The 25399-nt window shown below is 45.0% G+C and overlaps 1 protein-coding gene across 10 annotated transcripts in view; it reads left to right on the forward strand.

Moving 5' to 3' along the window:
- SBF1 (SET binding factor 1) overlaps positions 1-25399 on the forward strand; it is a 2512102-nt gene that overhangs the window by 1772079 nt on the left and 714624 nt on the right. For 5 of the 10 annotated variants that reach the window (XM_069629502.1, XM_069629506.1, XM_069629504.1 and 2 more), the window contains one exon: positions 21057-21131. The exons of the other annotated variants lie outside the window; for them this stretch is intronic. In XM_069629502.1, the coding sequence (XP_069485603.1) occupies positions 21057-21131 (75 nt within the window). The remainder of the gene's footprint in view (positions 1-21056; positions 21132-25399) is intronic. 10 annotated transcript variants of the gene reach the window in all.

A 25399-nucleotide genomic window follows, 5' to 3' on the forward strand; every position in this document is an offset into this window, starting at 1 on the left:
GGACCCAAAGGACGTTGCTCAGAGGGTGTTGCACTGTCTGGATGTCTTGCACGCACTGAAATTCTATCTGGACAGAGCTTTCGAAAATCTGATGCTCTCTTCATCACCTTCAGGAGTCAAGGCCAGGATATCGGCATGTTAGGCCTCTATAGCAAGGTGGATATTTTAGGCCATCAAGGAGGCTTATGAGGACAGCACAAGCCGCTTCCGGCAAACATGCATGCACATGCTGTCATGGCCAAAGCCACCGCAGTTGCGTTCCAGAGGCACGTCCCATGGCAGGTCATCAGCAGGGCGGCCACATGGGCCACTCCTTCAGCCTTCTGCAAACACTACTGTTTGGATGCCGGCTCTAGTTTAGAGCGGCATTGGGACAGGCAGTACTAAGGAACTTGTTTTCTTAATGAGGGTCACCTCTCCACCCTGGGGCTGCATTCAGTCTAAATCGCCTATACAGTATGTAGGAAAGGGGACAGGACGTAGGAGTAATTATAAATTACTCACTATGGTGATTAACTTACTCCTAGTCCATAGTCCCCCTTTCCTCTATGCGTCGCACCATCCTCCCACCCCTCTCCCCCCCAATGAAAACTGGTGTCATTAGGCAATGGTAACGACACGTCAATGGGGACTGAGGAGTGGTGTAGGTGGGCAGAGTCAGGGGAGCTCCCTGGGCCGTGCGTCTCTAAATTTAAACAGAAAGAAGAGTTTAGGAGTTTTTCTGGTGAAAAGGTTCTGTATCCCGTTCCTAGCGAGGGACGCCTATACAGTATGGAGGAAAGGGGGCTAGGAATACTTTAGTCACTACGGTGAGTAACTTATAATTTATTGTTCCATCGTGGGAACTTAATTTGTTCTTTACATTCCTCGTGGCTTCACCTTTTGAGCCTATGCATTTGTGTTTGCACCAGTTCCTGACCATGAAGACTTTTATTTTTGGTGGCACTTCTGCCCGTCGCTTTTGTGAGATGAAATCCCTTTCATGCAAGGGTCCTAGTCTTCATTTTCCGAAAGAAAAGCTTACTCTACAGGTTAAACCCACTTTGCTGCCCAAAGTTGTTTCAGAGTTTTGTGTTAAGATTCAATTGCCTGTATTTTATTCTCCTCCTCCTCCTCCTTCAGAGGAGGAGGAAATGTTTGCATAGACCCTTTGGTCTATTTCTTCTCTCTCGCTTTCCTTTATCATACTTCAAATTTTAACATTTCATTAATTATTGTACAGGGCGTGACCACAAACAAAATGGTTGGGGTTTAGTACTTCAAACCTGCATTGGTATTTCCTTTGAGCCTGTTCAGGGGTCCAGTCTACCAATGTGGTAAAAATGCTTGAGTGGTCTAGCCAAAAGTAAATAAAATATTTGCCATTAGCATTCTCCCCAACAGTTTTTGGGTGACATTGAATACTCACACAGGGATAAAATAGGGATACTCTGGGAGCACCGCTGCCTACAGCATTACTGAGACTACTATGGGCAGCACACAAGAAATGCAGCTGCAAACAGACCTCTAGAAAAAAGAGCCCTAAAAACTCAAATTCTGATCGATCAGTCTAGTAATGGGGGTATTGGCTTGTTGGCCCCACCTTTACAGTTGTGGATTTTCGGGGCCCAACGTGTGGGGACTTTCAAGGTCTTTTCAGCCGCCCTTTTCATTTTTAAGAAGACTCTGGATGATGAGTTGTACTTTTCAGACCCTGTGGTTTTAAACATTTTTAAAGTGCGTAAAATTATTTTCCGCCAAAATCGCTCATGGTGCTGTTATGGGACCTTGATTTGGTCCTCACCCTTTTTATGATTGCTCAGTTCAATCCTTTACATTCATGTCATTTCATTAGTCTACTATATTTGCATGTAATGTTTCAAAATTGCTGGCCTTGTCAGTCACTCCTCCGTTCTTTCTGTTCTGCAGCAAAAAAGTGGCATTGGGAGTAGGCCCCCTTTCCTCCCTAATGTAGTGAAAGAAGAAAAACGGGAAAGACAATTACCCAGTCTTATAACTTATCTGGCTATATTTGTGATACTTATCTAGTCGTGGCTGTTGTGTCTAAACATTTGTTGTATTGTTGTGGCCAAGATTAATTTTTCCGTGAAGCATAGGGTATTGTTCAATCCCTGCTTGTTATTACGAAATTGATCTGTGAAGTTACACCTACCTTAAAAGTACGAAGTCAAAACACTGGGTAATCGCCTTTCCTGTTCTTCTTTCATATATCCGACTCGAAAAAAAAATAGGGTACACCCAACCCTTTATACCTCCCTAATGTAGTGTCATGTTCTCCTTTGTGTTTTTCCCATCCTTCTCCAGATTGGGATTCTACATGGATTCACATGCTTATGAAAATTCCCATCGTCAGGCTGGGAATCCTCGGTTATATAAATCAGTTTAGCTTCAAGCTAAAAACTTTTCACTAAAAACTGCATGTCGCTTTTATAGCATATTCCAGTGTTTTGGGTCATACTTCCCCAGCCAATGTCATCTCTCCTCCTTAGCTCCACCGCTGATGGCCAGCTTCAGATTTGGTCACACCTTGTAGTTTCAAAACAATTGCCCTTGCATCCCTCCCATCTGAAGGCAGGAGCAGCATGGGGCACAGCTCCTCGAAGTCCAAGCCATGTTGCAGGAAGGTACCATAGAGCCTGCCCCTCTAGAACTCCTGTGCTCCAGAGTATACTCCATATACTTTCTGGTGCAGAAGAGGTCTGGAGGGTGGAGACCTATCCTGGACTCAAGACGTCTCAACAAGTTCCTGAAATCCCAGAAGTTCAGGATGGTCACGTTGCAGCATGTGCTTGAGCAGCTGGAAAGAGCAGATTTCCTGGCGTCACTGGATTTAGATGACATGTAATTTCACATCCAAAACACTGGAAGTGCCTCCGGTTCGTCGTCCAAGGAAGACGCTACCAATTCAAGGCACTGCCTTTCGGCCTGAAATCGAGCCAATGGTCTTCACCAAGTCCTTGGCTCAGGTGGCAGATTTTCTTAGCCGCCAGGGTGTCTACGTCTATCCATACCTGGACGACTGGTTAATCCGGTCCCGCTCCCTCGACATGGCAGTCTGGCATACAGCCAAAAATATCCAGACCCTAACTTTTCTGGAATTCTCCATAAATTATGCCAAATTCTGCGTAGTGCCGTCCCAGAACGCACTGTTTCTGGGTTCACACCTCAACCCTGTCACGTGTCAGGCAACACTGTTAGAGGACAGGATAAAGGCCATCCTGGGGAAGGTTCTGCTGCTGTCGGCAACCAAGATGGTGATAGTCATGTCCATCAAGTCCCTCTTGGGGATCATGTCCTCATGTCCTCATGTTTTCATCTGGTTCCTTAGTGCAGATTGTGGATGAGACAACTTTTCAGCCTCAGCTCCAGGGTAATGGGGTTTGAGTCTTTATGGAGAAAACCACCATGTTTTACATCAGGAAGTAGGGCAGAACGTGCTCACCTGTTCTCTCTCTCTGGAGGCGCAGAATAGTTGCACTGGGTCATAGCTCAACTGATGTTTCTCATCCCATTTCACCCGGCAGGCATTCAAAACACCATTGCAGACTCTCTGAGCAGGGCGCTGCGGTCCGGCCACGAGTGGGAGCTCCAGAAAGCACACGTGTCCTGTCTATTCAGGGAGTGGGGTCACCCTCAAATCAACCTCTTTGCGACAGCTGCCAACACCAAGTGCCAAAGGTTTGCTAGCAGGTATCCTCCGGTCAGGAGTCTGGTGGACGCCTGCTCATTCTCTCGGGAGACCGTCTTCCTGTACGCTTTCCTGTCTATTACTCTGTTGCTATGGGTGATCAACACACTCGGACAATGTCACTGCAAGATGATCCTCATTGCGCCTGCTTGGCTGAGACAGATCTGGTACTCGGGGACATTCTAGCCATTGCCAGGTTTCCATTTATATATAATGGGAGACAAAGCTAATAGAACAGGGGCTAGAGTGTAACCTCCATGAGGGAGGGGACGGACCAGAAACTTATAAAAAATGTATCTTTTTTAATAAATCAAAGTTAAAAACGAATCATAAGATTCACAGGTCCACAATACAAAATTTCACAGGTCCACAATACAAAATTTTACATCCAATATAAAACAAGGAATACGTAACAGACCTAAAATGCTAGCTAAAACAAGTTCAAACAAATACACAAAGTACAATCTAAGACAAATAGTAATGTACCAAACTCTAATCAGGTTAGTAAATCATGTTGTCAAATCTGTTTTTACTCCAGAGAGCTTATCTCGACATGTTTCTGTTCTTAAAACATCAATCACGAACATTTCATATTGGATTATAGATCAGATCAGGTACGTTTCATAGCACCTTGTCTGGTGCCGGTAGGGGCTCTCTACTTCCAAGAGTGAGTAGGGGTGGGAGACAGAGTCAATCCTGTCTAGATAGGCAGAGAACTGGGAGCCAACGTCGTAAAGGCGCCAGTAGGTGGAGAATCTCACAAGAAGTAGCAGCAGTAGTATACCACTAATTAAACAAGGAGCCTGGTAGGGGACCTGTGCCTAGGTTTCCATCTACACTTGCCTGCTGCGAACACAAGTGGAAGCGATTTACAGTGTGGTGCCAGTCACCAAATATTTCTCTGCTGCGCATCACGGCATCGCATCTTCTTCCTTACTTGCTGTCGTTGGCCGAGCATGTGAATCTATCAAGGTTCACCTGGCCGCCATATCCCGGTACACCCATGAATTACACAGGCTTGTTGAGAAGTTCCTCGGATGCCTCTCCATAGCGTCCCCTCCAGTGAAAGCTCCTGCCCCTGCGTGTGAGCTCAATGGATTGTCATAACTAAATGGGTGCATCGTTGGAGCCTATGGACCGGGCCTTCTTTAAGCTTCTATCTTGGAAGACCACCTTCCTGGTGGCTATCAACTCTTTAAGAGTATGGGGGGGGCAGTTAACAGAAGTTAACAGGGAATGCCCTTACTTAATCAGTTGTGTAACACAAGGGTTTGGGCTATTGCCAACTGACTATACATTTGAGTGAAAATAGCCAAAGCCTAGTCTGTTTTTCCAAGGCCAGGTGCAACACCTGTTCTTATAGAAATAAAACCACTGTGGTTGAGGGCGCAAGTATTTTATACAGAGATTGAGGCTAATGTGGGTTTTAACGCCCACATAGTCAAGGCTGTGTAGAAAGACAGAACAGGACAGAGTTAAATTCTGAATGTCTCTTCCTGGTTAACTGTTCTGTCCCTGTGTAGCGGTGCTGGACCGCCTACAAAAACAGGGGAAAGAATAAGAAGAGACACTAATATCTTCTAGATGTTATACACCATTCAGCCTTGCGTAAATGTGCCCTACAACCACTCTCTCACCCTATGTGTATGCATGGGGAGAGGCCAATACCAGGTCTAAAAACAGTGCTTGTGTGATGAGGGGAACATCCAACCACTGGGTTGTATCCAAGTTTATTTGCCCAAGGATTGTTTGTCACACCCCATCACTGTGATTTTAAAAGGAATATCACAAAGTCAGGTTAGAATCTCTCTGAATTAGTGTTTAGACCAACAACAAAAATACCAACATTACAACACTCTCCACTTTGCCAGATTCTAGATCTTTGTTATAGTATCGCAAGTGAAGGGTGGTAAAAATTGCTCATGTATAGAGAGTATATTTAGTATCTATCATGTGTAGCAATTACTATCTACTGGTTTCAGCGACTCATGTTTATTAAGGTCGTTTTCTTCAGGACAGTCTTTTTCTAAATATTAACAACAGGGTAAGAGAGCTAAGTTATGTGCCCCTGTGTTTGATTACTTGTGAGGAAAGTGGGTAAACAATACTTTACCACCTCTTTGGTGCGGCAGGGCTGAAACAGACGAGTGACCTGTGTAAAAACCAAAGACATAGTAAATCCACACATCACTATCGGTTGTTCACTGTCAATAAATGACTTTTAGGGTTAGCAATTTTCCTAGTGCTAATCCTGTTCTTCAAAACACTACACTGGACATGGTAGGATTTACTTCTTTGCATAATTGTGAATCAAAAGGTAGGCCTACGGCGGGTGTTTACACCCAGACCCCCAAGCCTATGAAAAGTTTGCTTTTGTATTTATTTCATATCCAATGGCCTAGATCGATATCTCCAGTATATACTGCTGTGAAGTACTCTCTATTGTATCCCATATGACACAGATGGCCACTAACCTGAGCGTAAGTCTTTGTTTGTAACTGGATTTGTCCACAGGTTATGGACACCTGGTGTCTCCGTTGTTCAAAGATGGTGTCCTGCTCCTAGAACAAAACACACAGCACAAGCTCCGTTAGGGAGCAATTTGTCTTCATCACATATGCAAGCACGCACAGTGCAGCAAAAGTCCATGCGGTATAGGACATCACCGAGGGTGGGACTATCAACTCTGCCAGATGGGTTGGGCGAAATACAGGCTCTCTCATGTAATCCTCAATTATTGTCGTTCCACTTGGCTAATGTGGTTCTACAAACTCATCCTTCCTTTATGCCAAAGGTCCTGTCTGATTTTCATTTAAACAAACCTTTAGTTCTGCTAGTTCTCTTTGCAAACCCTTCTTCACCTGCTGAACGATCTTTGCATCCACTGGACTTTGCGCGTGCCTTGAAGTTCGATGTGGCACTTGCAAAGGACTTTCGAAAGACTTCTTAGCCTTTTGTCAGTTTTGGACCTGTGGGGTATGGGAAGGCCCTGTCGAAGGCTTTAGTTTCCAGGTGGCTCTCCGGTTGTATTATGCAGTGTCATGATCTGGCCAACAGACCGTTGCGAGGCTGGCCGAGTGGCCACTCCACCAGAACGATCGCATTGACGGCAACGTTCTTCTCTGGTGTTCCTCTGCTGGATATCTGTAGGGCGACTATGTGGAGGTCTACCCACTCCTTCACGAGATTCTACTGTGTCGACAGGGATTCTACGGAGGAGTCTTGTGTCAGACAAGCGGTGCTTCGCAACCTGTTTGCATGAGGTGAGTCTATTCCAGTGTATTGCTTTTTTGACCCTTGCCACCTCCTGTGGTTGTGCAATTGTACTGCTGTGCAATTGTATTAATGAGCATGTGAATCCATGTAAGACCCCATGCTGGAGAAAGTACAAGTTGCTTACCTGTAATTCTTGTTTTTATCTTAAAGCCAAACTGCTTTATATTACCAAGGATTCCCAGCCTGAGGATGGCGAATATTCATGAGCACGTGAATCCATGTAAGACCCATGCTGGAGAACTCAAGAGTTGGAGTTAAGTAACTTGTACCCTCTGCTCCTGACCCTTCCAAAAACTAGGAAAGATTTGACAGACTGGACCAGAGACTGACTTTCACTTTTTCGACTGAAGAACAAACGAATTCTGAATTGATGACCAGCTCTTCGGGGGCTTTGCAGGACCCAGAAAAGGAACGGCCTCTAAAGCGATAATCTTTCAGTGGATTGTCTTTTGAATTTAAGCTTCCAATGAGCTATTCCACAAGTCAGTTCCAGGGGGCCTTCAAGCCCATTCGACCAGAGGTCAGCAAGCTACTTCTGCCCTTCAGAGAGGGTTTCCATAGCTGGATATCTGTCTAGGCACAACTTGGCCATCCCTACACACGTCCACCATGCATTGCCACATCAATATTCTGGCTGTATAGAATGCAAGGGTGGGAAAGTTGGTACTTCAGTGATTCCTTGTGTGCAGCGTCTTCCTTTTTCCTTTTCCCTGCACGTGTTTTGCCATGCTTTTGGGAGTCTTTCAAAAATTAGGAATCTTTGGGAAGAATCTATCCACCTGAAGAACAAGTTACATTCTGTAATGTTCTTTCCGATGGATATTCCTCCCCCAGATTCCTCTTTGTCCACCCACCCCCAAAATGCTTGTGTCTTAAAGGAAAAAACGTTGGAACTAACGAAAAGGGTCCCAGCAGCTCAGTGTATGTTCACTGTCAAGCCAATGCCAGGTTCAAATGACAAGACAAACGCAAATGTAAAGTGATTTATTAATGGTTCTTTACAACATAACATAAAACCAACTGGGATGGAGTAAAATGCAACTGAAGTGTCAGGGTGGATTGTTTGGCTACAACAAAATAAAAATCCAAAATAGCTAATATTCAGCATGTAGCTGCTACTTAGTTTTGGCTTCACCCGAGCTGCATGCTGATTTAGCCCATTAGTAGCACAATGTACCTTTTGTGATAGCTATTGGGGTACTAATAGCTTTTTCAACGGCCTGTACTCTGCCATTTTGTTTCGGGCAACCATGGGATAGGCCTAAAACTGCTGATGTGCCCACATAGGCTCGTTGTAAGCCCAGACGTGCATCCCTCTATAAATGTCTAGACTGGTTTAGCCCAGTAGATTTTACGGCCAAACTGATTGGCTGACTGCAAAAACCATTGTTTAGGTCTATGATGTGTGTGATTTTGCCCTGCCCATGAGTGTAAGGCTATTTCTGAGGCGTGTTGATCTACTTAGATCACATGCTATGCATAGGACGACATCTAGTGGTAGCCGCAGAGTATTACATTTTTTTTTTTTTTCGAAACTCCAAAGGGGACGTCGACGGGCCTGCCAGTGATACTATCCCTAGTGTGATGTCCAGTGTACCCATGGTCTTTCACATGTCGAGGTCCTCAGATTGTTTTTTTTTAGTTGGACGCAATTTGCGGAGTTTCTTTTTCTGGCTAACGCCATTACTTTTACAAAGTGTAAAATTAGACTTTCTTTCTGTCCTTTCAATGACTGTACACTGCAAGATCTCCGGCATTGGCTTTCGAGGACAAGTCCATCTATCGACAATGACCTGTCTCGACGTACTTTGTCTGCTGCTTACCTAGTCCCCAGCGGGCCCCGGCCTTGTACAGTAGCGAGAGTGGGGGGAGGTCATGATCTATATTATTTAGAGAATGCCTATTCCCCTATACTTCCTTTTATTCTGCCAGGCTGCCATCCTTCCATGCTACTGAAAACACACCATTTAAATTCTGTCCTTCCTGTAACAGGAAGTTTCTATGGATGGATTCACAGTGTGTGTAACCTTTGCCTCCCTAGGGATCATTCCAAAAAACAGTACAAGTCCTGCAGACTGGTTCGGCCAAAACATTAAAGGACCGGTAAACTAAATGCTGGGCCCACCACTCCATGCAGGCCCAGGCCGCCAGGGACGTCGAAGAAGCCACCAGGAATGGCAGCATCAGCATCCTAAGTGACAATGAGGGCGATCGGGACCTGATGGATTCCTGCATGTCGTCGACCAACAAGCCACACGCGTTGTCGAAGGGAAGGTCCTAAAAATCCCTATTCTCTGGTCGTCGCGTTCCCCACTTGACAGGCCCCCGAAGCAGATGCCAAAGTCAGTTTCCGACACTGCAAGCAAATCAGGAAAGTCCTCAGGTTCCGGTGAACATGCGTCGAAAAAAGCTTCAACAGCCCCTGCTAAAAATTCAAAAATGACTGAACTAATTAAAAAAACATGTCTCGGACACCCTCCTTAAATTAAAGTCGTTGAAAAACTACACATTTTTCGACGCTGCTACCCTCAAAATCACCCGTTTTCAAGGGAAAAGGAATACTCTGCCCCTAGAGACACCCTTTCAGGGGCAATGCACCACAAACAGCTGCCTGCTCCAAAACCTTTGCCTGCACCTACTCCCAATGTGTTACCAAGCTCCTCCCAATGGACCCTGGAACAGTTTGATAGGTTTATGAGAAAATGTCTTGTGTTGATGGTGGGATCAACACCCAGATCAACTTACCAACCTCCAGGGGCCCCCTCAAGGTCGAAGCAGCTAACAAGCATCCTGACTCCAAAAGAGCCCACCTGGACCGAACACAAACTAGTATCTAACTATCAGGACGTGTCCCATGACCTATACTATTAAGACACTCAAGGCTCCCAAGACCGTGGCTCGTTAGGAGACCAAGGGGACATGGAGGATGCACATCAATACTATGAAGATGATGACGATGTATACATCATCCAATCCCCAGACCATGCTGACCAACTGTTAGGCAGAATTATATGCAGTACCCTTTGGGAACACAACACACAATTAAGACTACAAGTGACAGTACAATTTCACCTTTGGTACAAGCCTGTACTAAACAGTTAAAGTGGTAGCGATGGATGAGCAGCCAGGCTTATCTCAAGAGTAAGTGAGCAGTATCAGATAGTTAAACAAAGGACAGCAATTGCTATGATTCAGGCAAACACTGACTCATGGTTTTCAATTAGAAGAATATACATTTTATTTCACTCTTCAGTTGTATGACATTACACTATTATAAGCAGTCTAAAAATAACTCTTCATACACCACACCATGTCCCTTAAATTCCAGACAAGTTAACAAATGAAGTGGGAGCAAAATGGCACTCCAGCAATTTAAAAAAGGAGGGAAAGAAAAAGTTATTAGAAATTAAATCAAACCAACAGGTAAGTACTCAGGGCAATTGAACAAGAGGAACTACAGTGATAGAATCAGGTAGAAAAGGCTTAAGGCCAAAGTCAATGGGTCAAAAGTCTTTTGATCAAGCACACAAAGTTCAGGGTAGTTCACGGTAAAGTTTGTTTTCATGGTTTCCGGACGAGGTTGGTTGATAGAAAAGTTTGTTCAAAGAGAAGTGAAGGACAAGCCCTCGGATTGGAGAAAGATTTCAAACACTTTCACCGCGGTTGAATGAAATGATCAACCGGATTGCACAGCACCTTAAAACAGAGAGGAAGCTGTAGCTGAGGCGAACATTCCTGGTAGTTCCTGCAGGCGCACGGTTCCTGAAGCAACTGTCGGACTGACCGGAAGTAGGAAGACTGGAGGGTCCTGCACTACCCAGGGAAGAAACCAGCAGCAGAGCAAAGCAACAAATAAAAGGTGTGCTCCTTAAAACCCAAGCAGGGTCCGACCTTTCTGGCTATCCGGCCCACTGTACCTCTGTACAGCGAATTCGACCAGAGGAGGGGTCCTTGCTTGCAGTTTGGGCGTACTGGTTGGTCCCACCAGCTCAAAGGAAGAAGTAGTTTCCTGGAGGATCTTCTGTCGTCAGATTCTGAAGATTCGGACCTGCAGCAGGGCTTCGCCGGGCGGTTCAGACGACGTAGGGCTCCTCTTCCATCAGCTCTTAATTGGTTCTTTCGTTCCAGTGGCGACTCTGCCTTTCCAGTCCCAGAGACCTGCTTTTTATGCAGTTTCCCCCATTCATACAGCCTGGCTGTCAATCACACAGCAGGGTGGCTGTCCTGGCAAAGACACTCCCCTCAGCCAATCAAACAGGAATGCGACTTGAGTTACCAAGGGAACCCATGGCAGGGGTCCGAAGATCCCTCCCTCACATCCTGCCTACCTAGACTTTCAGGCGCCTTAAGGAGGGCTTCTGTGCAGAAGCCCGCGAAAAGACGGCAAACAAAGGAATCATCCCCGGTTTGGCGTGTAGAGAAAAACACGAGAAAGACTTGAACAAAAAGAAATGGCAAATAAACCCAGCCGGAGCCAAAATAAAATGTATTTGGTCAAGCGGGTTTATGTTCGTGGCTAATATAATAGCCTAAAACAATACCATCGTTATTTAAGATAACCGCGGTATAAAGGTTAGGGTAGTTACCAGTGCCACCATCCAAGTCTTGATGTAAAGGGAGCGAAACAATACTCCAAGAGAGACCGACAAAAAGGGATAAGAGTTAACCCTTTCCAATACTCCATGTAAGATGGGGTGTACTGGGTCTGTGGTTTAAAGTGACTAAAATAAAGTTAATGGCAACTTTACCTTTTCTGGGGGACAGTAGTCATCCAGTCATCCCCAAAAAAATGGAGTCAGTGGGAAGTCTCAAAGACAACCCTGTGTCACTGCACTGAAGGTGCTGTGTAACGCACATGAAAATATGAGGCCATGGAGTAGGTGAGGCTCCAGTGGTCAAGATCACACACAAAGTAAAAACCCACACAGCAAAACACATGTAAGAGTGGGAAAAAGGCTCACACTCTTACCAGGTGAAAAAAATAAATCCTAGAAATCCAGCAAAGCTGCTGAGGGACTCATTAGGTAAGGGAAATCAGCCATTTATGAGAATTCTCCCTAACACCAACCAGTGGCTATTCCCCTGTAAACAACCAGCTGCAGTATAATCTTCTTTTATAAGCTGCAGACCACTTTAAAATCGATACCCAGGAGGCACAGATCTGCAGCACAGTTTATTCCACTGCTCCACTCTTTCCAACGGCGGATTCAGCCTTCGCTACTTACACCCAATCTGAAATGGCCCCTTCTGACCCATTGTACATCAGGGGGCAGCTAAAGCCTGACTCTCTCATGGTCACCACCACAAGGAAAAGAGCGGGCACACCTTTAGCCTCGGCTGAAGCCCCTCCTGACAAGGAGAGCAAAAAGATGTACACCCTAGGCAGGAAAGTAGCTTCCTCTGCTGCTTGTAAAGTGAGGAAAGTTAACAACACTACGCTACTCGCAAGTTGTATTTGCCACAACTGGAACAAAATATCACAACCGATTGACTAGGTCCCAAAACACCTAAAGCCACAGCTTTTACAAATTGTAGCCGACTGTAAACTGGTGGCAAGCTGCATCCTCAAAAACAATCTGGATGCAGCAGACCATGCAGGCCGGATAGTAGCTGAAGGTACCCTCATCAAACGCCATGCATGGTTACGCCAATAAGGTTTCAAGCTTGAAACCCAAGCCGCCCTTTTAAATATGCCAATTGAGCCTAACGCCATATTTGGTCAAGCGGTCGAGGTTGCACTGAGTGCTAAGAGGAGTAGGACACCCTGAAATCCCTCGGACAACTCACAAACAAACCCTTTGTGCAGATAGGCGGGTATAATACACAGTTTTAGAGGACAAAACTCCCAGCGGTCCTCAAACTACAACCAAGGCAGGCAAAATTAATCTCGGGCTTCCTCTAAGGGGCAGTCCTCCCAACTAAATTTTCAAAGGGCGCACAGAAGGTCCAGAAGTAGAGGCAGATCCTCCTCCAGAGGAGGCTCCACCCCACCAAAGCAATGACCACCCACTACAGGTCCCCTCGCATGCTGTTAGGCAGAATCCTGTGCAGTTCCCTTAGGGAACACTGCAAAAAGATTAAGACTACAGGAGTAAGCAGTAAACCCAATTGGTAGCAGTCCGCACCACCCAGATTTACCTGGTAGCTGGGGCTGAGCAGTCAGTCTTCTCTCAAGATGAGTAGGGCCGTATAAAGAGCATGCACAATAGGGCCAAAAACACAGTAGAGCAAACAAACACTGACCAGAGCTTTGTATCAAAAGTATATAATTATTTATTTAGAACACACTTTAGGAAATACACTAGCACTCTAAATCAAAAGCAAGTTAAAACAGAGTCAGGTAAAGCATACACACCTCCCTTAATAATTATTAGAGAAGTCTAGGTAAAAACACCACTATTTGTCAAAACAGATGTGAGCGCGTAACCTAGATGAAGTTTGTTTTTGCTAGAGTATTGAAATCATCCACACTCCCTCTCTACTGTGATACCCATCTACAAAAAGGGTGATCGGTCTGATCCTTCCAACTACCGCCCTATCGCCTTTTTGGATGCAGATAGGAAGACTTTTGCAGCAATTCTACTTGAACGTCTGGAAGATGGGATGTTAAAAGAAAACATCCTATTTAAATTGCAGATAGGTTTTAGAAAATGCCTTTCTACTTCTCTCAATGGTCTAGTCATGTCAATACTCTCCCAATCAGCAGCAAAAAAGAAGGGTGTATCCTTTATGGAGCTTGGCTGGACCTCTCCAGAGCCTTCAATACTGTCAACATGAAGCATCTTTGGGCCAATTACATCTTTGGGGTATTCCGAGTGGCCGCTTATCTATATTAAGAGGCCTGCATACGGGTACATCCCTTCTAGTGAGATTTAATACCCTTGGCGACTTGTCTGGAGAAGTGCCCCTGGAAAGAGGTTTAAGACCAGGATGCATCCTTACTGCATGCCTCTTCAACCTTTACCTAGCCGACTTAAATAAAGCACTAGAACATCAATCATGGACTAGCCCCAGAATTGGATCGCGTATGCTGATGCGGTCTAGCTCGACTACTCACCTAAAGGATTACGTCTCCTCTCTGCATTTGTTTCATATGCACTGTCAAATAACCTAATAGTGAATCTTTCTAAAGCAAAAATTGTAATTCGGAGACCCAGCAAGTGTTCCAGTAATTTACATTTTTCTCTTCACGATCAGACTGTGCCTGTAGCTACAGAACTCATTTACTTAGGCATAAAACTCAGCTCAGTCACCATCAAAAATGTACTGGAACAGGACCTTGAGTTTAAGATCATTTTGCTATTCGTGTAGATGAAAAAGATCTATATAGTACCTACTGCTAATTTTCCATATGGGCGTTGATAAAATTTTATAAAGCAAAAGTTATCCCTTCACTACTATATGGCCTTGACACAGTACCTTTCTCCTATACATTAAACTGGATGCGCTTGGAGGGTAGAATTTGGAAAACAATTTTCCATGTTCCATCAAGCTATTCCATAGAATCATTAGGGTACGAATTATGGTTAATTCCTTAAAATCTCATATCGCTTGGAAGATACTAAAACTTTGCAGGTCAATATGGTCTCCCAGTAAAGGCTCTCTTTACACAGACATAGCAGCAGAACTTAAAAGTGGAACCAGTCAATTTCTACAAGATGTGTCCAATCAAGCTGGACAAATGCTGGAGCAGTGTGATCGTTCTATGGATGATCTTATCCAAAATCCCTTCCGTGTAAAACAAGCTTTGCTGCAAAAAGATTGGATATTTACCATTGAGCAGATGCGCGAGCGATCAACCTATTTTGCTCACTATCCAGCTTTGATAAACCATGTGCTAATCTACCAAACTATCCTGCCCATTTCCCAAATTCCTATATGAGAACTGAATTTCTCAGACTGAGACTCAATCTTGTAAGAACAGGAGAGTCTGAGTGAACGGTCAAGACAAATAAAGATCCTCATTTGAGTATACTGGAGCCCTAAAAGGCTAATGAAAAAAGGTTTTGCTTGGTTCTGATATTTGTTGGAGCTGTGGGCAGTCTAGAGCATATGCTCTGGGATTGTGTACGAGTATGTGGATTCTGGCATGATGTCTGTGCAATATGCTTGAGGGTTCTTGATCTGGATATCACCTTAGATTTCAAACAATTGTTTTAGGGGGTGATGATTCACTAGAGGCCCTTTCTTCGTCAGAAAAAAAATTACTATTCAGAGGGGCGTCAATCTGCAAAGAAAATGCTTTTAAGAGGCTGGAAGTCTCAAGATGCCCCGCAATGTATTAATTCGATTGAAGAAATGAATTGCCTTGCTAGCATGGAGAAGGTAGTATACAGGAGACGGGGAAAGCTAGACTCTTATGCGAAAATCTAGGATAGATTCAAGAATATGTACTTGTTGGGACAACTATTAGTCTTATATATTTCTCTACATGTATTATATTACTTTTAAAAGTTGTGCAATGTTTGATTGGAATTGTTTGTTTACTGTTCACTTAAAATGAATAAATAAAGAATTGAAAAAAAAACAAAAAGAAAAAAGAGATTTAATCGATCTATGATAATAACATTCCTAAAACAGCAATTTGTTCCCTATGTAATGGAAATGTTATTCAGGCCACACATCATCTTTTTATCTGTGATGGGTACTAGAGATGTTTGAGAAAAACATTTTGGTGGTTTTGTCGATAAGATTTGGATATCCTCAAATGTGTTCTTTAAGAGATTAATAGCTGTCATAATAGATGTCTATTGCCGTTCTAAGGTTTTTAGGAAAAATGTGTTTTAGGTTTCCTTTTTTTCTTTATTTCCAATAAATTTCCAAATTCCCTTTCTCTTGTTTTTTTTTCTTTTATGAATATTAATGTTATTGATTGTATTGTTCTTTTTACTTTTCATTATGTTTTGTGAAAAGTAGTATAATACGGCTGTTACACAATAAAGAAATAAATGAAAAATACCAAAAGAACAATCAATCTTCTGCTCTAACTGGGATTTTCAATCAATGAGATAAAATAGTCTTGTTCAAAGCAAAACCAAACAGTTCTTAGGAGCTATCATAAAGATGGTAGAGGGGCTAGTAAAAGACTCTTTCAAATACCTCCGTATTTAGCCGGTCGCCAAATAACCGCATGCAAAGCAATGCACTTGCTTGGGATGATGGCTTCATGCACTTACCTGATTCCGTACGCACGGTTACACATGTGCCCAATGCAAGAGTGGTTAGCGAAACAGTGGTCTCAGGCAAGCGATCGGTGAGACGATCTAGAGTTTTTTCTTCACTAACCCTAGCCCAAGCGCAACGCTGGTGGACAAAGGAAAAAATCTGTTAAAGGGAAACCATTTCACAACCCTACAGTGCAAGTGATTGTTACAACAGACGCATCTCTCTCCAGATGGGTAGCCTACTACCTTCACCATGCAGTGCATGGCCTGTGGACACAAATCGCAGCCCAGAATCACATACACTTTTTGGAGCTGCTAGCAGTGCTAAAGGCCCTACAAACCTTCCAAGTGCATCTAACAGTATAAATCCTCACCGACAGCACCACTGTCATGTTTTACATAAACGAGTAGGGAGGCACACACTCTCCAAGTCTGTCCAGGTTAGCCCGAACAATTTGGAAGTGAGCACTCAAGCGGAACATGTTTCTAGTGTCAACACGTTCCAGGGGAATGCAATTCTCTAGCAGACTCGCTAAGCAGAGATCCCTTACCCGAAGAGCACAAGTGGCATCTCAACAGAGAAATTTTAGACAACAAATTGCAAAGAGGGCACTCAACTGTGTCCGGAAACGGCAGACTTCAGATGTGAAGACCAGCTTTTCATTGCCTTCTCGCAGTCAAGGAAAGGTCTGGCTGAGTCTTTCAATCTGCATGCTTGGTGATGGAGAGGCTGAGATATGTTTGGGACCTCTCTGAAGGGGTGCTTGAGCTAATACTGGCTGCATGTAGGCCATCCACTAGGTCCCTTTATGCATGCCAGTCGAGAAGGTTTGAAGCGTGGTGTAGGGATCGTGATGGGGACCCCATCTCCTTTCCCACCCTCACAGTGATAGAATTTTTTCTTTCCTAGGCCTCTTCGGACCTACAGATAGGCACGGTCAAATGTTATTTGGCAGCTTTGTCCTTGTTTAAGAGGTCACCGCATCATGGTTCTTTCTTTTCGATCACAGTGATGGCCCAATTTCTGAAAGGCCTTGTAAATACGTTTCTGCCAATGCCCTTTGTAGTCCTGGCTGGGGACCTGAATTTGATTCTTAGCTTTTTGATGGTGGTTCATTTTGAGCCTATGCATTCCAGATCCATCAGGTGGCTTACCCTGAAGACTGCCTTCTGGTGGCCATCATTCCAGCGAGACGTGTGAGCAAGCTGCAGGCTCTTTACTACAAATCATCATGTTTGTGATGCTTCAGGAGAAAAGCCTAACTGGAAATCTGTCCAATCTCTTTGCCTAAGGTGGTGCCAGGATTTCACATCTTACAGGACATTGAACTGAGTGTGTTCTACCCACCACCAAGAAAGGAGAGGTTGCACAGGCATAACCCGAAGAGTGCGCTAAGATTTTATGTGGCCAGGATGACTGTTTTCAGGCAAGATGACCAGTGAGGCATGCCTTCTCGCAGTTGAGGAAAAGGACTGGTGGCGACTAAACAGACGATTTCAATGGATTGCATTCTCCCACAGATTTCTTGATAGATATTCATCTAGCGTCAGCTGCTCCGAATTATTTTCAACAGGGGGCTTGTTCAGCAGTCTTTCACGACTCCCTTGTATTCGTCTGGGCCACTACTCGACAACAGATGTGACGTCGATCTCCGTACTAAAGGAATGCACTATGCCCCCTTAGCTCAGCTCTTTGCCTACTCCTGAGAAACATATAGAAGGAAGGTGTCACAAGAAGTCTAAACGCTTGCATTCGCGTAGTGATCCTCACCACTTTTCCTCATCGCACAAAAAAAAATGCAAACTCAATTCCAATTCATCGGACAACAGGGTTAAGTTGTAATTTGCAAAGGGTGCTTCTAGGGAGGAGTGTGAAGACTTTAAAGGGTCAAATGACAAAGTCTTTGAGAAGGCCACGGCTGGTATGGGTACTGCCTCGATGCTGCAGGTGGATTTCAAAACCAACCGCTGCCGGCCCGCCCTTGAGTTAGAACCCAAAGGAGAAACCTAGTCCTAATCTGATACCATCAGCAGCACCCTTGGGCCAAGAACCCGTCGACTGGTGGAAGCTCTGCAAGATCGAACCTTCGTACCAGATTCGAGGTACGTTTTCTTTGACTCTATGCAGTTGATTTTTCATGAGGGCGACCAGATACCCCTCTGGTCTGAACCAATGGTGGGGGCAGTCTTAGATCCGTTACCCGATTTCGCGACAGACCAGGTGGGGTTACTGAAACTGGCATAGGGCCTCCACAACGATAGTGGACTGGACACGTCCCCCAGACGTTTAGTTCCTGCGGTCGAACCTGTGCACACCCCCAAACACCCAGTACCACGAGGCGTTCGAGAAGGTTGTTGTGGCTCTAAGGCTCGGTACTTCGTTGACGCCAGTGTCTCCATGTGACCGCACCGAAATCCTCGACCGGGGACCGCAGACTGAACGTGCCGTGTCTTGCGCTAGAATATCGATCTACCAGCTTTCTACCCTCTGCAGCACTATCTAAGGATGAGGAGAGGCTCCACAGGTTGCACCCCCAGATGCGGTATCTGTGGGAGAATGCAATCCATTGAAGGAGAAATCACTTATCGGTAAGTTTTTTTCTATGGATCCTTCTCCTGCAGATTCCTCATCACCCTCCTAGCCTGCTCCGCTATGAAAGTGCTCTGGTTCTTGCTCTTAATTCCTACTTTCCTTGTGCAATGTCCATGAAAGGTTGGTGATGCTCTGCGTTTAAGAAAACAAAAATAGAGTTGTGTTATTCACATTTGAATACTGTCGGCCTTTCGCTTTCCATATTATTGGCTGTTCCTAACCCAAAAAAAAATATATATATATTTTGGGATTCCTCCCCGTGGCTGCTGAGCCTGGGGGAAAAGATAAGTAACTGTGGTGTGGAGGGTATAAGGACGTGATATATACCACTGAGGTTCCATCCGAAGGCATGGAGTTTCCCGGTCCAGGCATGACTGACCGCACTGAGCCTCACAATGCCCCCTGTCAAAACATGTTCAGAGCAGCTGGCGCTGGATGGGATATCAGATGAGGAATTTACCAAAGAATCCATAGCAAGAACATTACCGGTAAGTAATTTCTCCTTCTCACCTTTTTCACTTATTTGGAGAGCATTATCTTTCTAAGCAATCAAATATCCACAATCTCTGCCACCTTCTTCACCCTATTTGGGCACCACCCTCCTTGCTAGCAATACTTTGCAAGTCTTTCCCAACCTCTTCACCTTTTCAAGCCTCACTGTCTTCCTGTTTACCTCACCCATTTGGGCACAAGCCTTCTGGTTGCTCTCACCCGCCTTGGCATCCTGCTCCAGCTCCATGGGCTGCTTCCAATTTTACTGGTCGCCCTTTCCAGCTCCCTGCTTCCTGGACCTCTCCTTCCACCTTCTGTGTCTTGCTCAGAATCTAGATCCTCCAACCTTCTCCAAAGTTACTCCTTCACCAGTTCAAGTTCCTATCTCCAGCTGCTAACTCAAACCACCACTTACTGACTGAGGGTCAGTGTTTATATAACCCTGTAGGGTTTGCATCTGTAGCTGTGACTGAGTGTCTGGATGTATTTGGCTGTGCTGGATAGAAGCACCTTTGCAAGCATTGGTATTTTTGGGCTGGACTAGGTCTTTAAAAGGTTGGTCCGACAATTCAAAAATGATTAATTCTCTTTGGCAACCTGGGCTCCTTGTGGTGTTTTTGTAAGCTAACCTCGCTGTTAAGCTGGTGTTCCATCAACTCACCTCCACTTAACATACTGGTAGTGAGTGAAAACACTTTTAAATCTGATGCCGTTACCCTGCTTGCGCTGTCCAAATCTGTGCTGGCAGAATGCAGTGTCTGTTTCTGATGTGTACTTGTGACACTCTAATGTTTTGAGTTTTCTCACCAACCGAGTGCTTTACAGGTTTGGTGACACGCCAAGCGAGTGCTGGTTTTTTTTGTGTGCCTCTTCTGTCAACAGACTCACTGACGGTTTCCTGTAGGAATCTTTGCTGAATTTCTGAAGGTTTACACGGGTGTTCGCTGCCGACAAGGACTGCTGTCCGATTCCTAGTTCTTGAATGGCTCGGATCCTTTAAAGGAACAGTGTTGATAAAATTCCCAATGTCCTTAATGCTTGAAATATTGTTCTTTACAAATGGTGTCACTCCGTTATCTATTGATTCACTGTTATTTCAGCACCCAGTGTTTAGTCATCATCCTCAAAGGGACCTAGTCCTCATTTTGCCTTGTGTCTGCCTCCTGCCAAGAGACGGGCACAAAGGGAGGGTGACCAAGGGAACCGCCCGTTATGCATTAACTGCGTCAGCTACTGGCCCCCTGGTTCATCCCCACTAAATGTTATCAGAGTTGGCAGCAGACTTCATCACAACACCAAGGGCATCACTTTGTTCTGCACCTGACCATGCCCTCAGCCGGTTACAAAGATGAGCAATCAGTGGAAGGAATTAACTTATCCAGCAGAAATACTATCAAAGATAAGTAACTTATTCACCTCCAGCCTGATCTTCAATTTTATTGCCTTTATTTATGAATGACAATTTCTTTTCTGAAAGCCGACCCTACCCAGGCCAAAAGATAATTACCCCCAAATACCATAGAATACTGATACAGAATTTGATTGTAGTGGGTGCTATTCAAATCTGCTGAAGACTAAACAAGATGATGTTGCGCTCCTAGGTAAGCCTCAATGATAAATCTGGCTTGTTTAATATGGTTTTCAACTTTCCTGTAGATCTAAGGTACTTAAAGATGATCATTGTAGATTCCCAAGATAACGATCTAGCTTCTCCTTGCATGTCACCACTAGGGATACCACTATATGCTAGGCTGTAGAACCCCAAATCCTGTAGTACCTCTTTCATGGTTGATCTAATAGCAGGTCTAAGACTGGTTTCTGTCCTGTGCCCTCCCCGTACCAGGTTACAGAGCTAGGGTCATCTCCATGTCCAACACTACTAAACCTGCATTGGTGAAGGCGCGAGAGTCTCCTAGAGGTACAGTACTACTGCACGCCTTGTGTTCGCTTAACCATTTAACAGGTGTACTCACCAGAACCTAACCTGAAGAAATAATCCTAATGAAGAGATTATTATAATGTGATTATTTCAATCCCATCTCACAATTTAACCCACCCCGCTAAACCTCTCCCGTTTTATATCACAACCTCCTTTCCTCTCACACCTTAACTAAGCTTGCTTCTGATCCAAATTCTCCCCACTAATCAGTGTCTTCCCCAAATGTAACAAACTGTGAAAGATTAATCTGCAGTATGGATGAGAACTGAGGAGGCGGTGGTGTTGAGTTATGCATTGCTCACAAAACACTAGTTACTTGAATTTAATATGCTCCTTTCCTTCAGCATGTGTTAAACTGCTCTCTGTTCGCCTACTGAAATATCAGGGAGACCCTGGGGGAAGGTAAAGATAAGCCCCAAGCAGGTTGCATTTCATTTACAGTTGGCTTGCATGGATAATGCCGGAGTTGGCCCTGGATCGCTATTCCACTTCTTGCTACTTCAGTGTCTCTAGTGTTGGTCTCAGGAACTGGGGGATAATAAACTGGGAGTGTTTCAGTACTTGGAATATAAGGGACTTTCATGAAAAATAAATGGAAAGAAAGGTCAGAGGCAATTAACACAGATGGAAAATATATGGAATAAAGCCAAAAGTAGAAGAGGCATGAAATCGACAGGTTTTCTCCTAGATTACACCTTCACTCCAATCAGTTTCCAGATAGAGACACACAGGCTTTGGCAGCAAGACATGTACATGGTGACACACAGTTACACCCACACGGGATGGGTATTGAGAATTAAATAGTCCATAGGGGACCCTCGGAGAGAACGAACACGGCCCATTGACCTGTTCTTTGGGAAGGTACCCACTCGAGAGTGCACACTTTAGCTCACTGTATCTTTCACAGATGGGAAATATCCATTTGCATATCAGTCTTTGTCTCGCCCATATGGGCAGTTCAGCACCGAAATGCTATGGCAATTCCCTTCTGGGTATTGAGCAAGGCAGATGCAGAAAATGAGGCTAGCACATATTAAACCACTCAAGGGTGTGGGGCTTGGCTCAAGGTGAGCCAGTCTCGACCCACTAGCCATCTTAGACCTCCTTCATTGTCCGAACAGACCTCAAAACAAAATGGCCAGGAGGAGAAGTGAAAAAAAATGCATCAGTGCCCATATAGACACCAAATAGCCACATTTGGCTACTGATGGTAAAACCACAACACCAATTGAAGCCAAACATAAGTGCAACTGCCACAAGATGGATTTCTTGAATCTGGCCTGGTGGACAGATTTTAGGAGTTCAGCCTAGTTATAGCAATCAGGGGAACTCTGAGAGGTTAGTATAAGGGTGCAGATGAGACTAACACGGAGGGTCATTGTGGTTGGCATAAACATTTATTCAAGTGAGAAAATGAAAAGAAAACCTTATCTTGCCCTTTCTCTAAGAGGGGTTTCCCTGCTTCAACGAACATTACTAATGTTGCACTCGGGATGTCAAAAAGCAAATGTTCCAATGTCAGAATCGTAGCTCTGTCCCACACATTCTGTTTAAATTAATAAAAGGTAGGTCTTCCTAAGCCAGTGGCATGGCTCTTCCCCTGGAAAAAAAGACCGTTCTGAATGTCTCAGTTCCTCAAGTGTTGGGGGGGAATGTCTCCCTTCCACAGCCTTGCTTAGGCTTATAACACAGTTCAACAATTGGTGGGGGAATGTCTCTGTTCCCCAATTGGCCCTTCTGAGGTCAGCCTTCTTCTCTGTCTCTGGGGGTCCCGACCCTGCTGCACACCTGGTTCCTTTCCCACAAGGCACTGTAACAAAGAAGAAGAATTTAGATGCGTCTCCAAACTGTAGTGGGTCCCTGAACCTGGTTGACGGACCTGAATTTCTCCTACCTGGCTCTGCAACGAAGAAGAGTGGCTTGGATGCTTCTCCAAGCCAGAGGCGTAGACAGGATTGTCTAACAAGTGGGGTCTGAAGCTAGTGCAGTTGGTCCCACTGTAGTGACAGTAACATCTGTAAATGCCCACACAGCACTGCTGAGTGGGCATTTACAGATTTTGGACGGGCCTTGGCTGCTCAGGCCCTACCCTGCCTATGCATCTACTCCAAGCTGTGGTTGGTCCCTGACCCTGCCTGACAGACCTAGTTTTCTTCGCTCTCAGGTCTCTTTGTCCCAAACACACACTTGGTTTACTCGCCTCCCTGCTCCGCTGTATTATTCTCACAGTTCTCTTTATGGATTTTTGATTTCACATAGAGACTTGGTTTAATCCCCTGCCAAGTACTGTCCTCGTATGCATCACTCTCGCAGGTCTCTTTGTTTCTAGTGACAGACCTGGTTCGCCTTACTTCCAAGATCTGCCTCGAAGAAGATTAGACTTTCTTGTTACTTGGTACATCCTTTTCTTGTAGAGGGCCCATACCTTATTCCTCCTGTTACGGTATCTCAGTAGAATTTCATCCTCTATGCTTCTCTGGGTTTCTCGCACCCTCTTAGGACCCCCATCCATAGGCTCAGCCACCCAAATACCTTTAGGGTCTTGGCTTCAGCCCACAGGTCGGTCAAGGGGTTCCTTTTGTCCTTCTCTGCTTCGCCGGCGCTTTGGGTCTGTCCTTGGCTTGCTGCAGCGGCTCTGCGGCTTAAGACCCACTTCGGCATCTCCCTTCTCTCCAGCGGATCCTGTGGAGACCGCCCCTGGGTCTGCTGTTGCTGTTCCCTTCCCTCTGCGAGCCTTGGTCCCTTTTGTGGTTCTTCTCCGGAGCATCTGACATTTGGGTAAGTCCCTTGTCAGTTTTTGTATGTTCCTACCAAGGTCTGCAGTTGAAAGCTAGACCGTTCAGGTAAGTTCCTTGGAGTGATCCTTGCGGATCTGTGCCACCTACTTTCTTGTTTTGGATCACAATGTTCATACCTATTCTTCCTCGTCTGTCCTTTCAACTTCTTGAACCCTACTGAAGTATATGGGGTAAGGAGGGTAGCGGTGAAGAGAGTGGGGTTGAATGCGTGGTGAGGGTGTTATGTTACCGGTTCCACCCCCCCCACAAGATCACTGCTCCCATAGGGGATTTTCCCCTCCCTGAAATCCACATGCTGAGTACCACCCCCAATGGGACTATCGGTAGCAGCTTCAACTTTCTGGCCTCATGGGAAGTGGTTCCCCCTATGGAAGCAGTGACGACATCATGGGATTTGTCACATTAGCCAAAAACCAATCAAGGTAGCAGTGGAGAGCAATCAAGGCTATCCTCAGGAGTGTGTGTGGGGGTCAGGCGTCCACAATGAGTCCACACAGTGAAGCACACAATAATTCAATTTAGACACAAATGTAAATAAAATACTATATTCTATGCCCAAAACACACACACACACAAATGAAACAAACAGGTGATAGCGCACAACACTCAATAATTCATATATATATATATATATCACCATAGGTTATTAAAACGCATTAATCAATAAAAGAAGATATGTGACACAGTAAGATGGAGCCAAGTCACAAGAAAGATGCCCTAGCTTCAGAAGTCCAATCCCTTTGAAGAGTGGGGCCTTGTGCCCAAAAGTCCCAATACTTCTCCAGAGAATGTATCTGATCAGGTACAGTACTTGTGTTGATGGAATGTTAAAGAGAAGAGATGCAACAAAGTTACTGGTAAGTAAAAATGTGTTTTTATCTTTCAGGTTTCACTGCCCAGGTGTGATGAGCAAAAAGTGGGATGGAAGGATACAAAGAGACTTGTTCTCAATGTTTTCCGATAGAGGACAAGGGGAGACAAATGCTTTGTGTTTGCCTACCCCCCTGACTCCGATTTTCTCAGATGACTGAATGGGTGGACTTCGGAGTGGTTACTGGAGGTTTGATTTCCCACTGCAGGTGCAAGGATTCATCCGGTTGGGTCCAGGAGCAGAATGCAACCCTTGGCAAGGGAGAATGCAGAATGCACTGATACAGCCCGCTACAGGAAACTTCATAGGATGGGGGTAGGCAAGTTCCAGCGATGGCCACTGCATGCAGACTACAGCAGGCATCTTTGCAGTCACTGTTGCAGAAGTCCTTCCAGAGCAGGATCCCTTGAAGCTGGGAGGCTGTGATTTGGCAGGAAGGTGACTTATACCACAAGCTGTCGACCACCAAAGGTCAGTCCACCAGGTGGTCCACACACATCCGAAGCCTAAGGACGACCAGATCCTCGAACATGTCAAGACTGGTTGGTCCCACCAGTCCAGGGGTAGAAGCACCACAC

The sequence above is a fragment of the Ambystoma mexicanum genome, chromosome 12 (genome assembly GCF_040938575.1).
Source record: "Ambystoma mexicanum isolate Mex_15411 chromosome 12, UKY_AmexF1_1, whole genome shotgun sequence".
In the NCBI taxonomy this organism is placed as follows: domain Eukaryota; kingdom Metazoa; phylum Chordata; class Amphibia; order Caudata; family Ambystomatidae; genus Ambystoma; species Ambystoma mexicanum.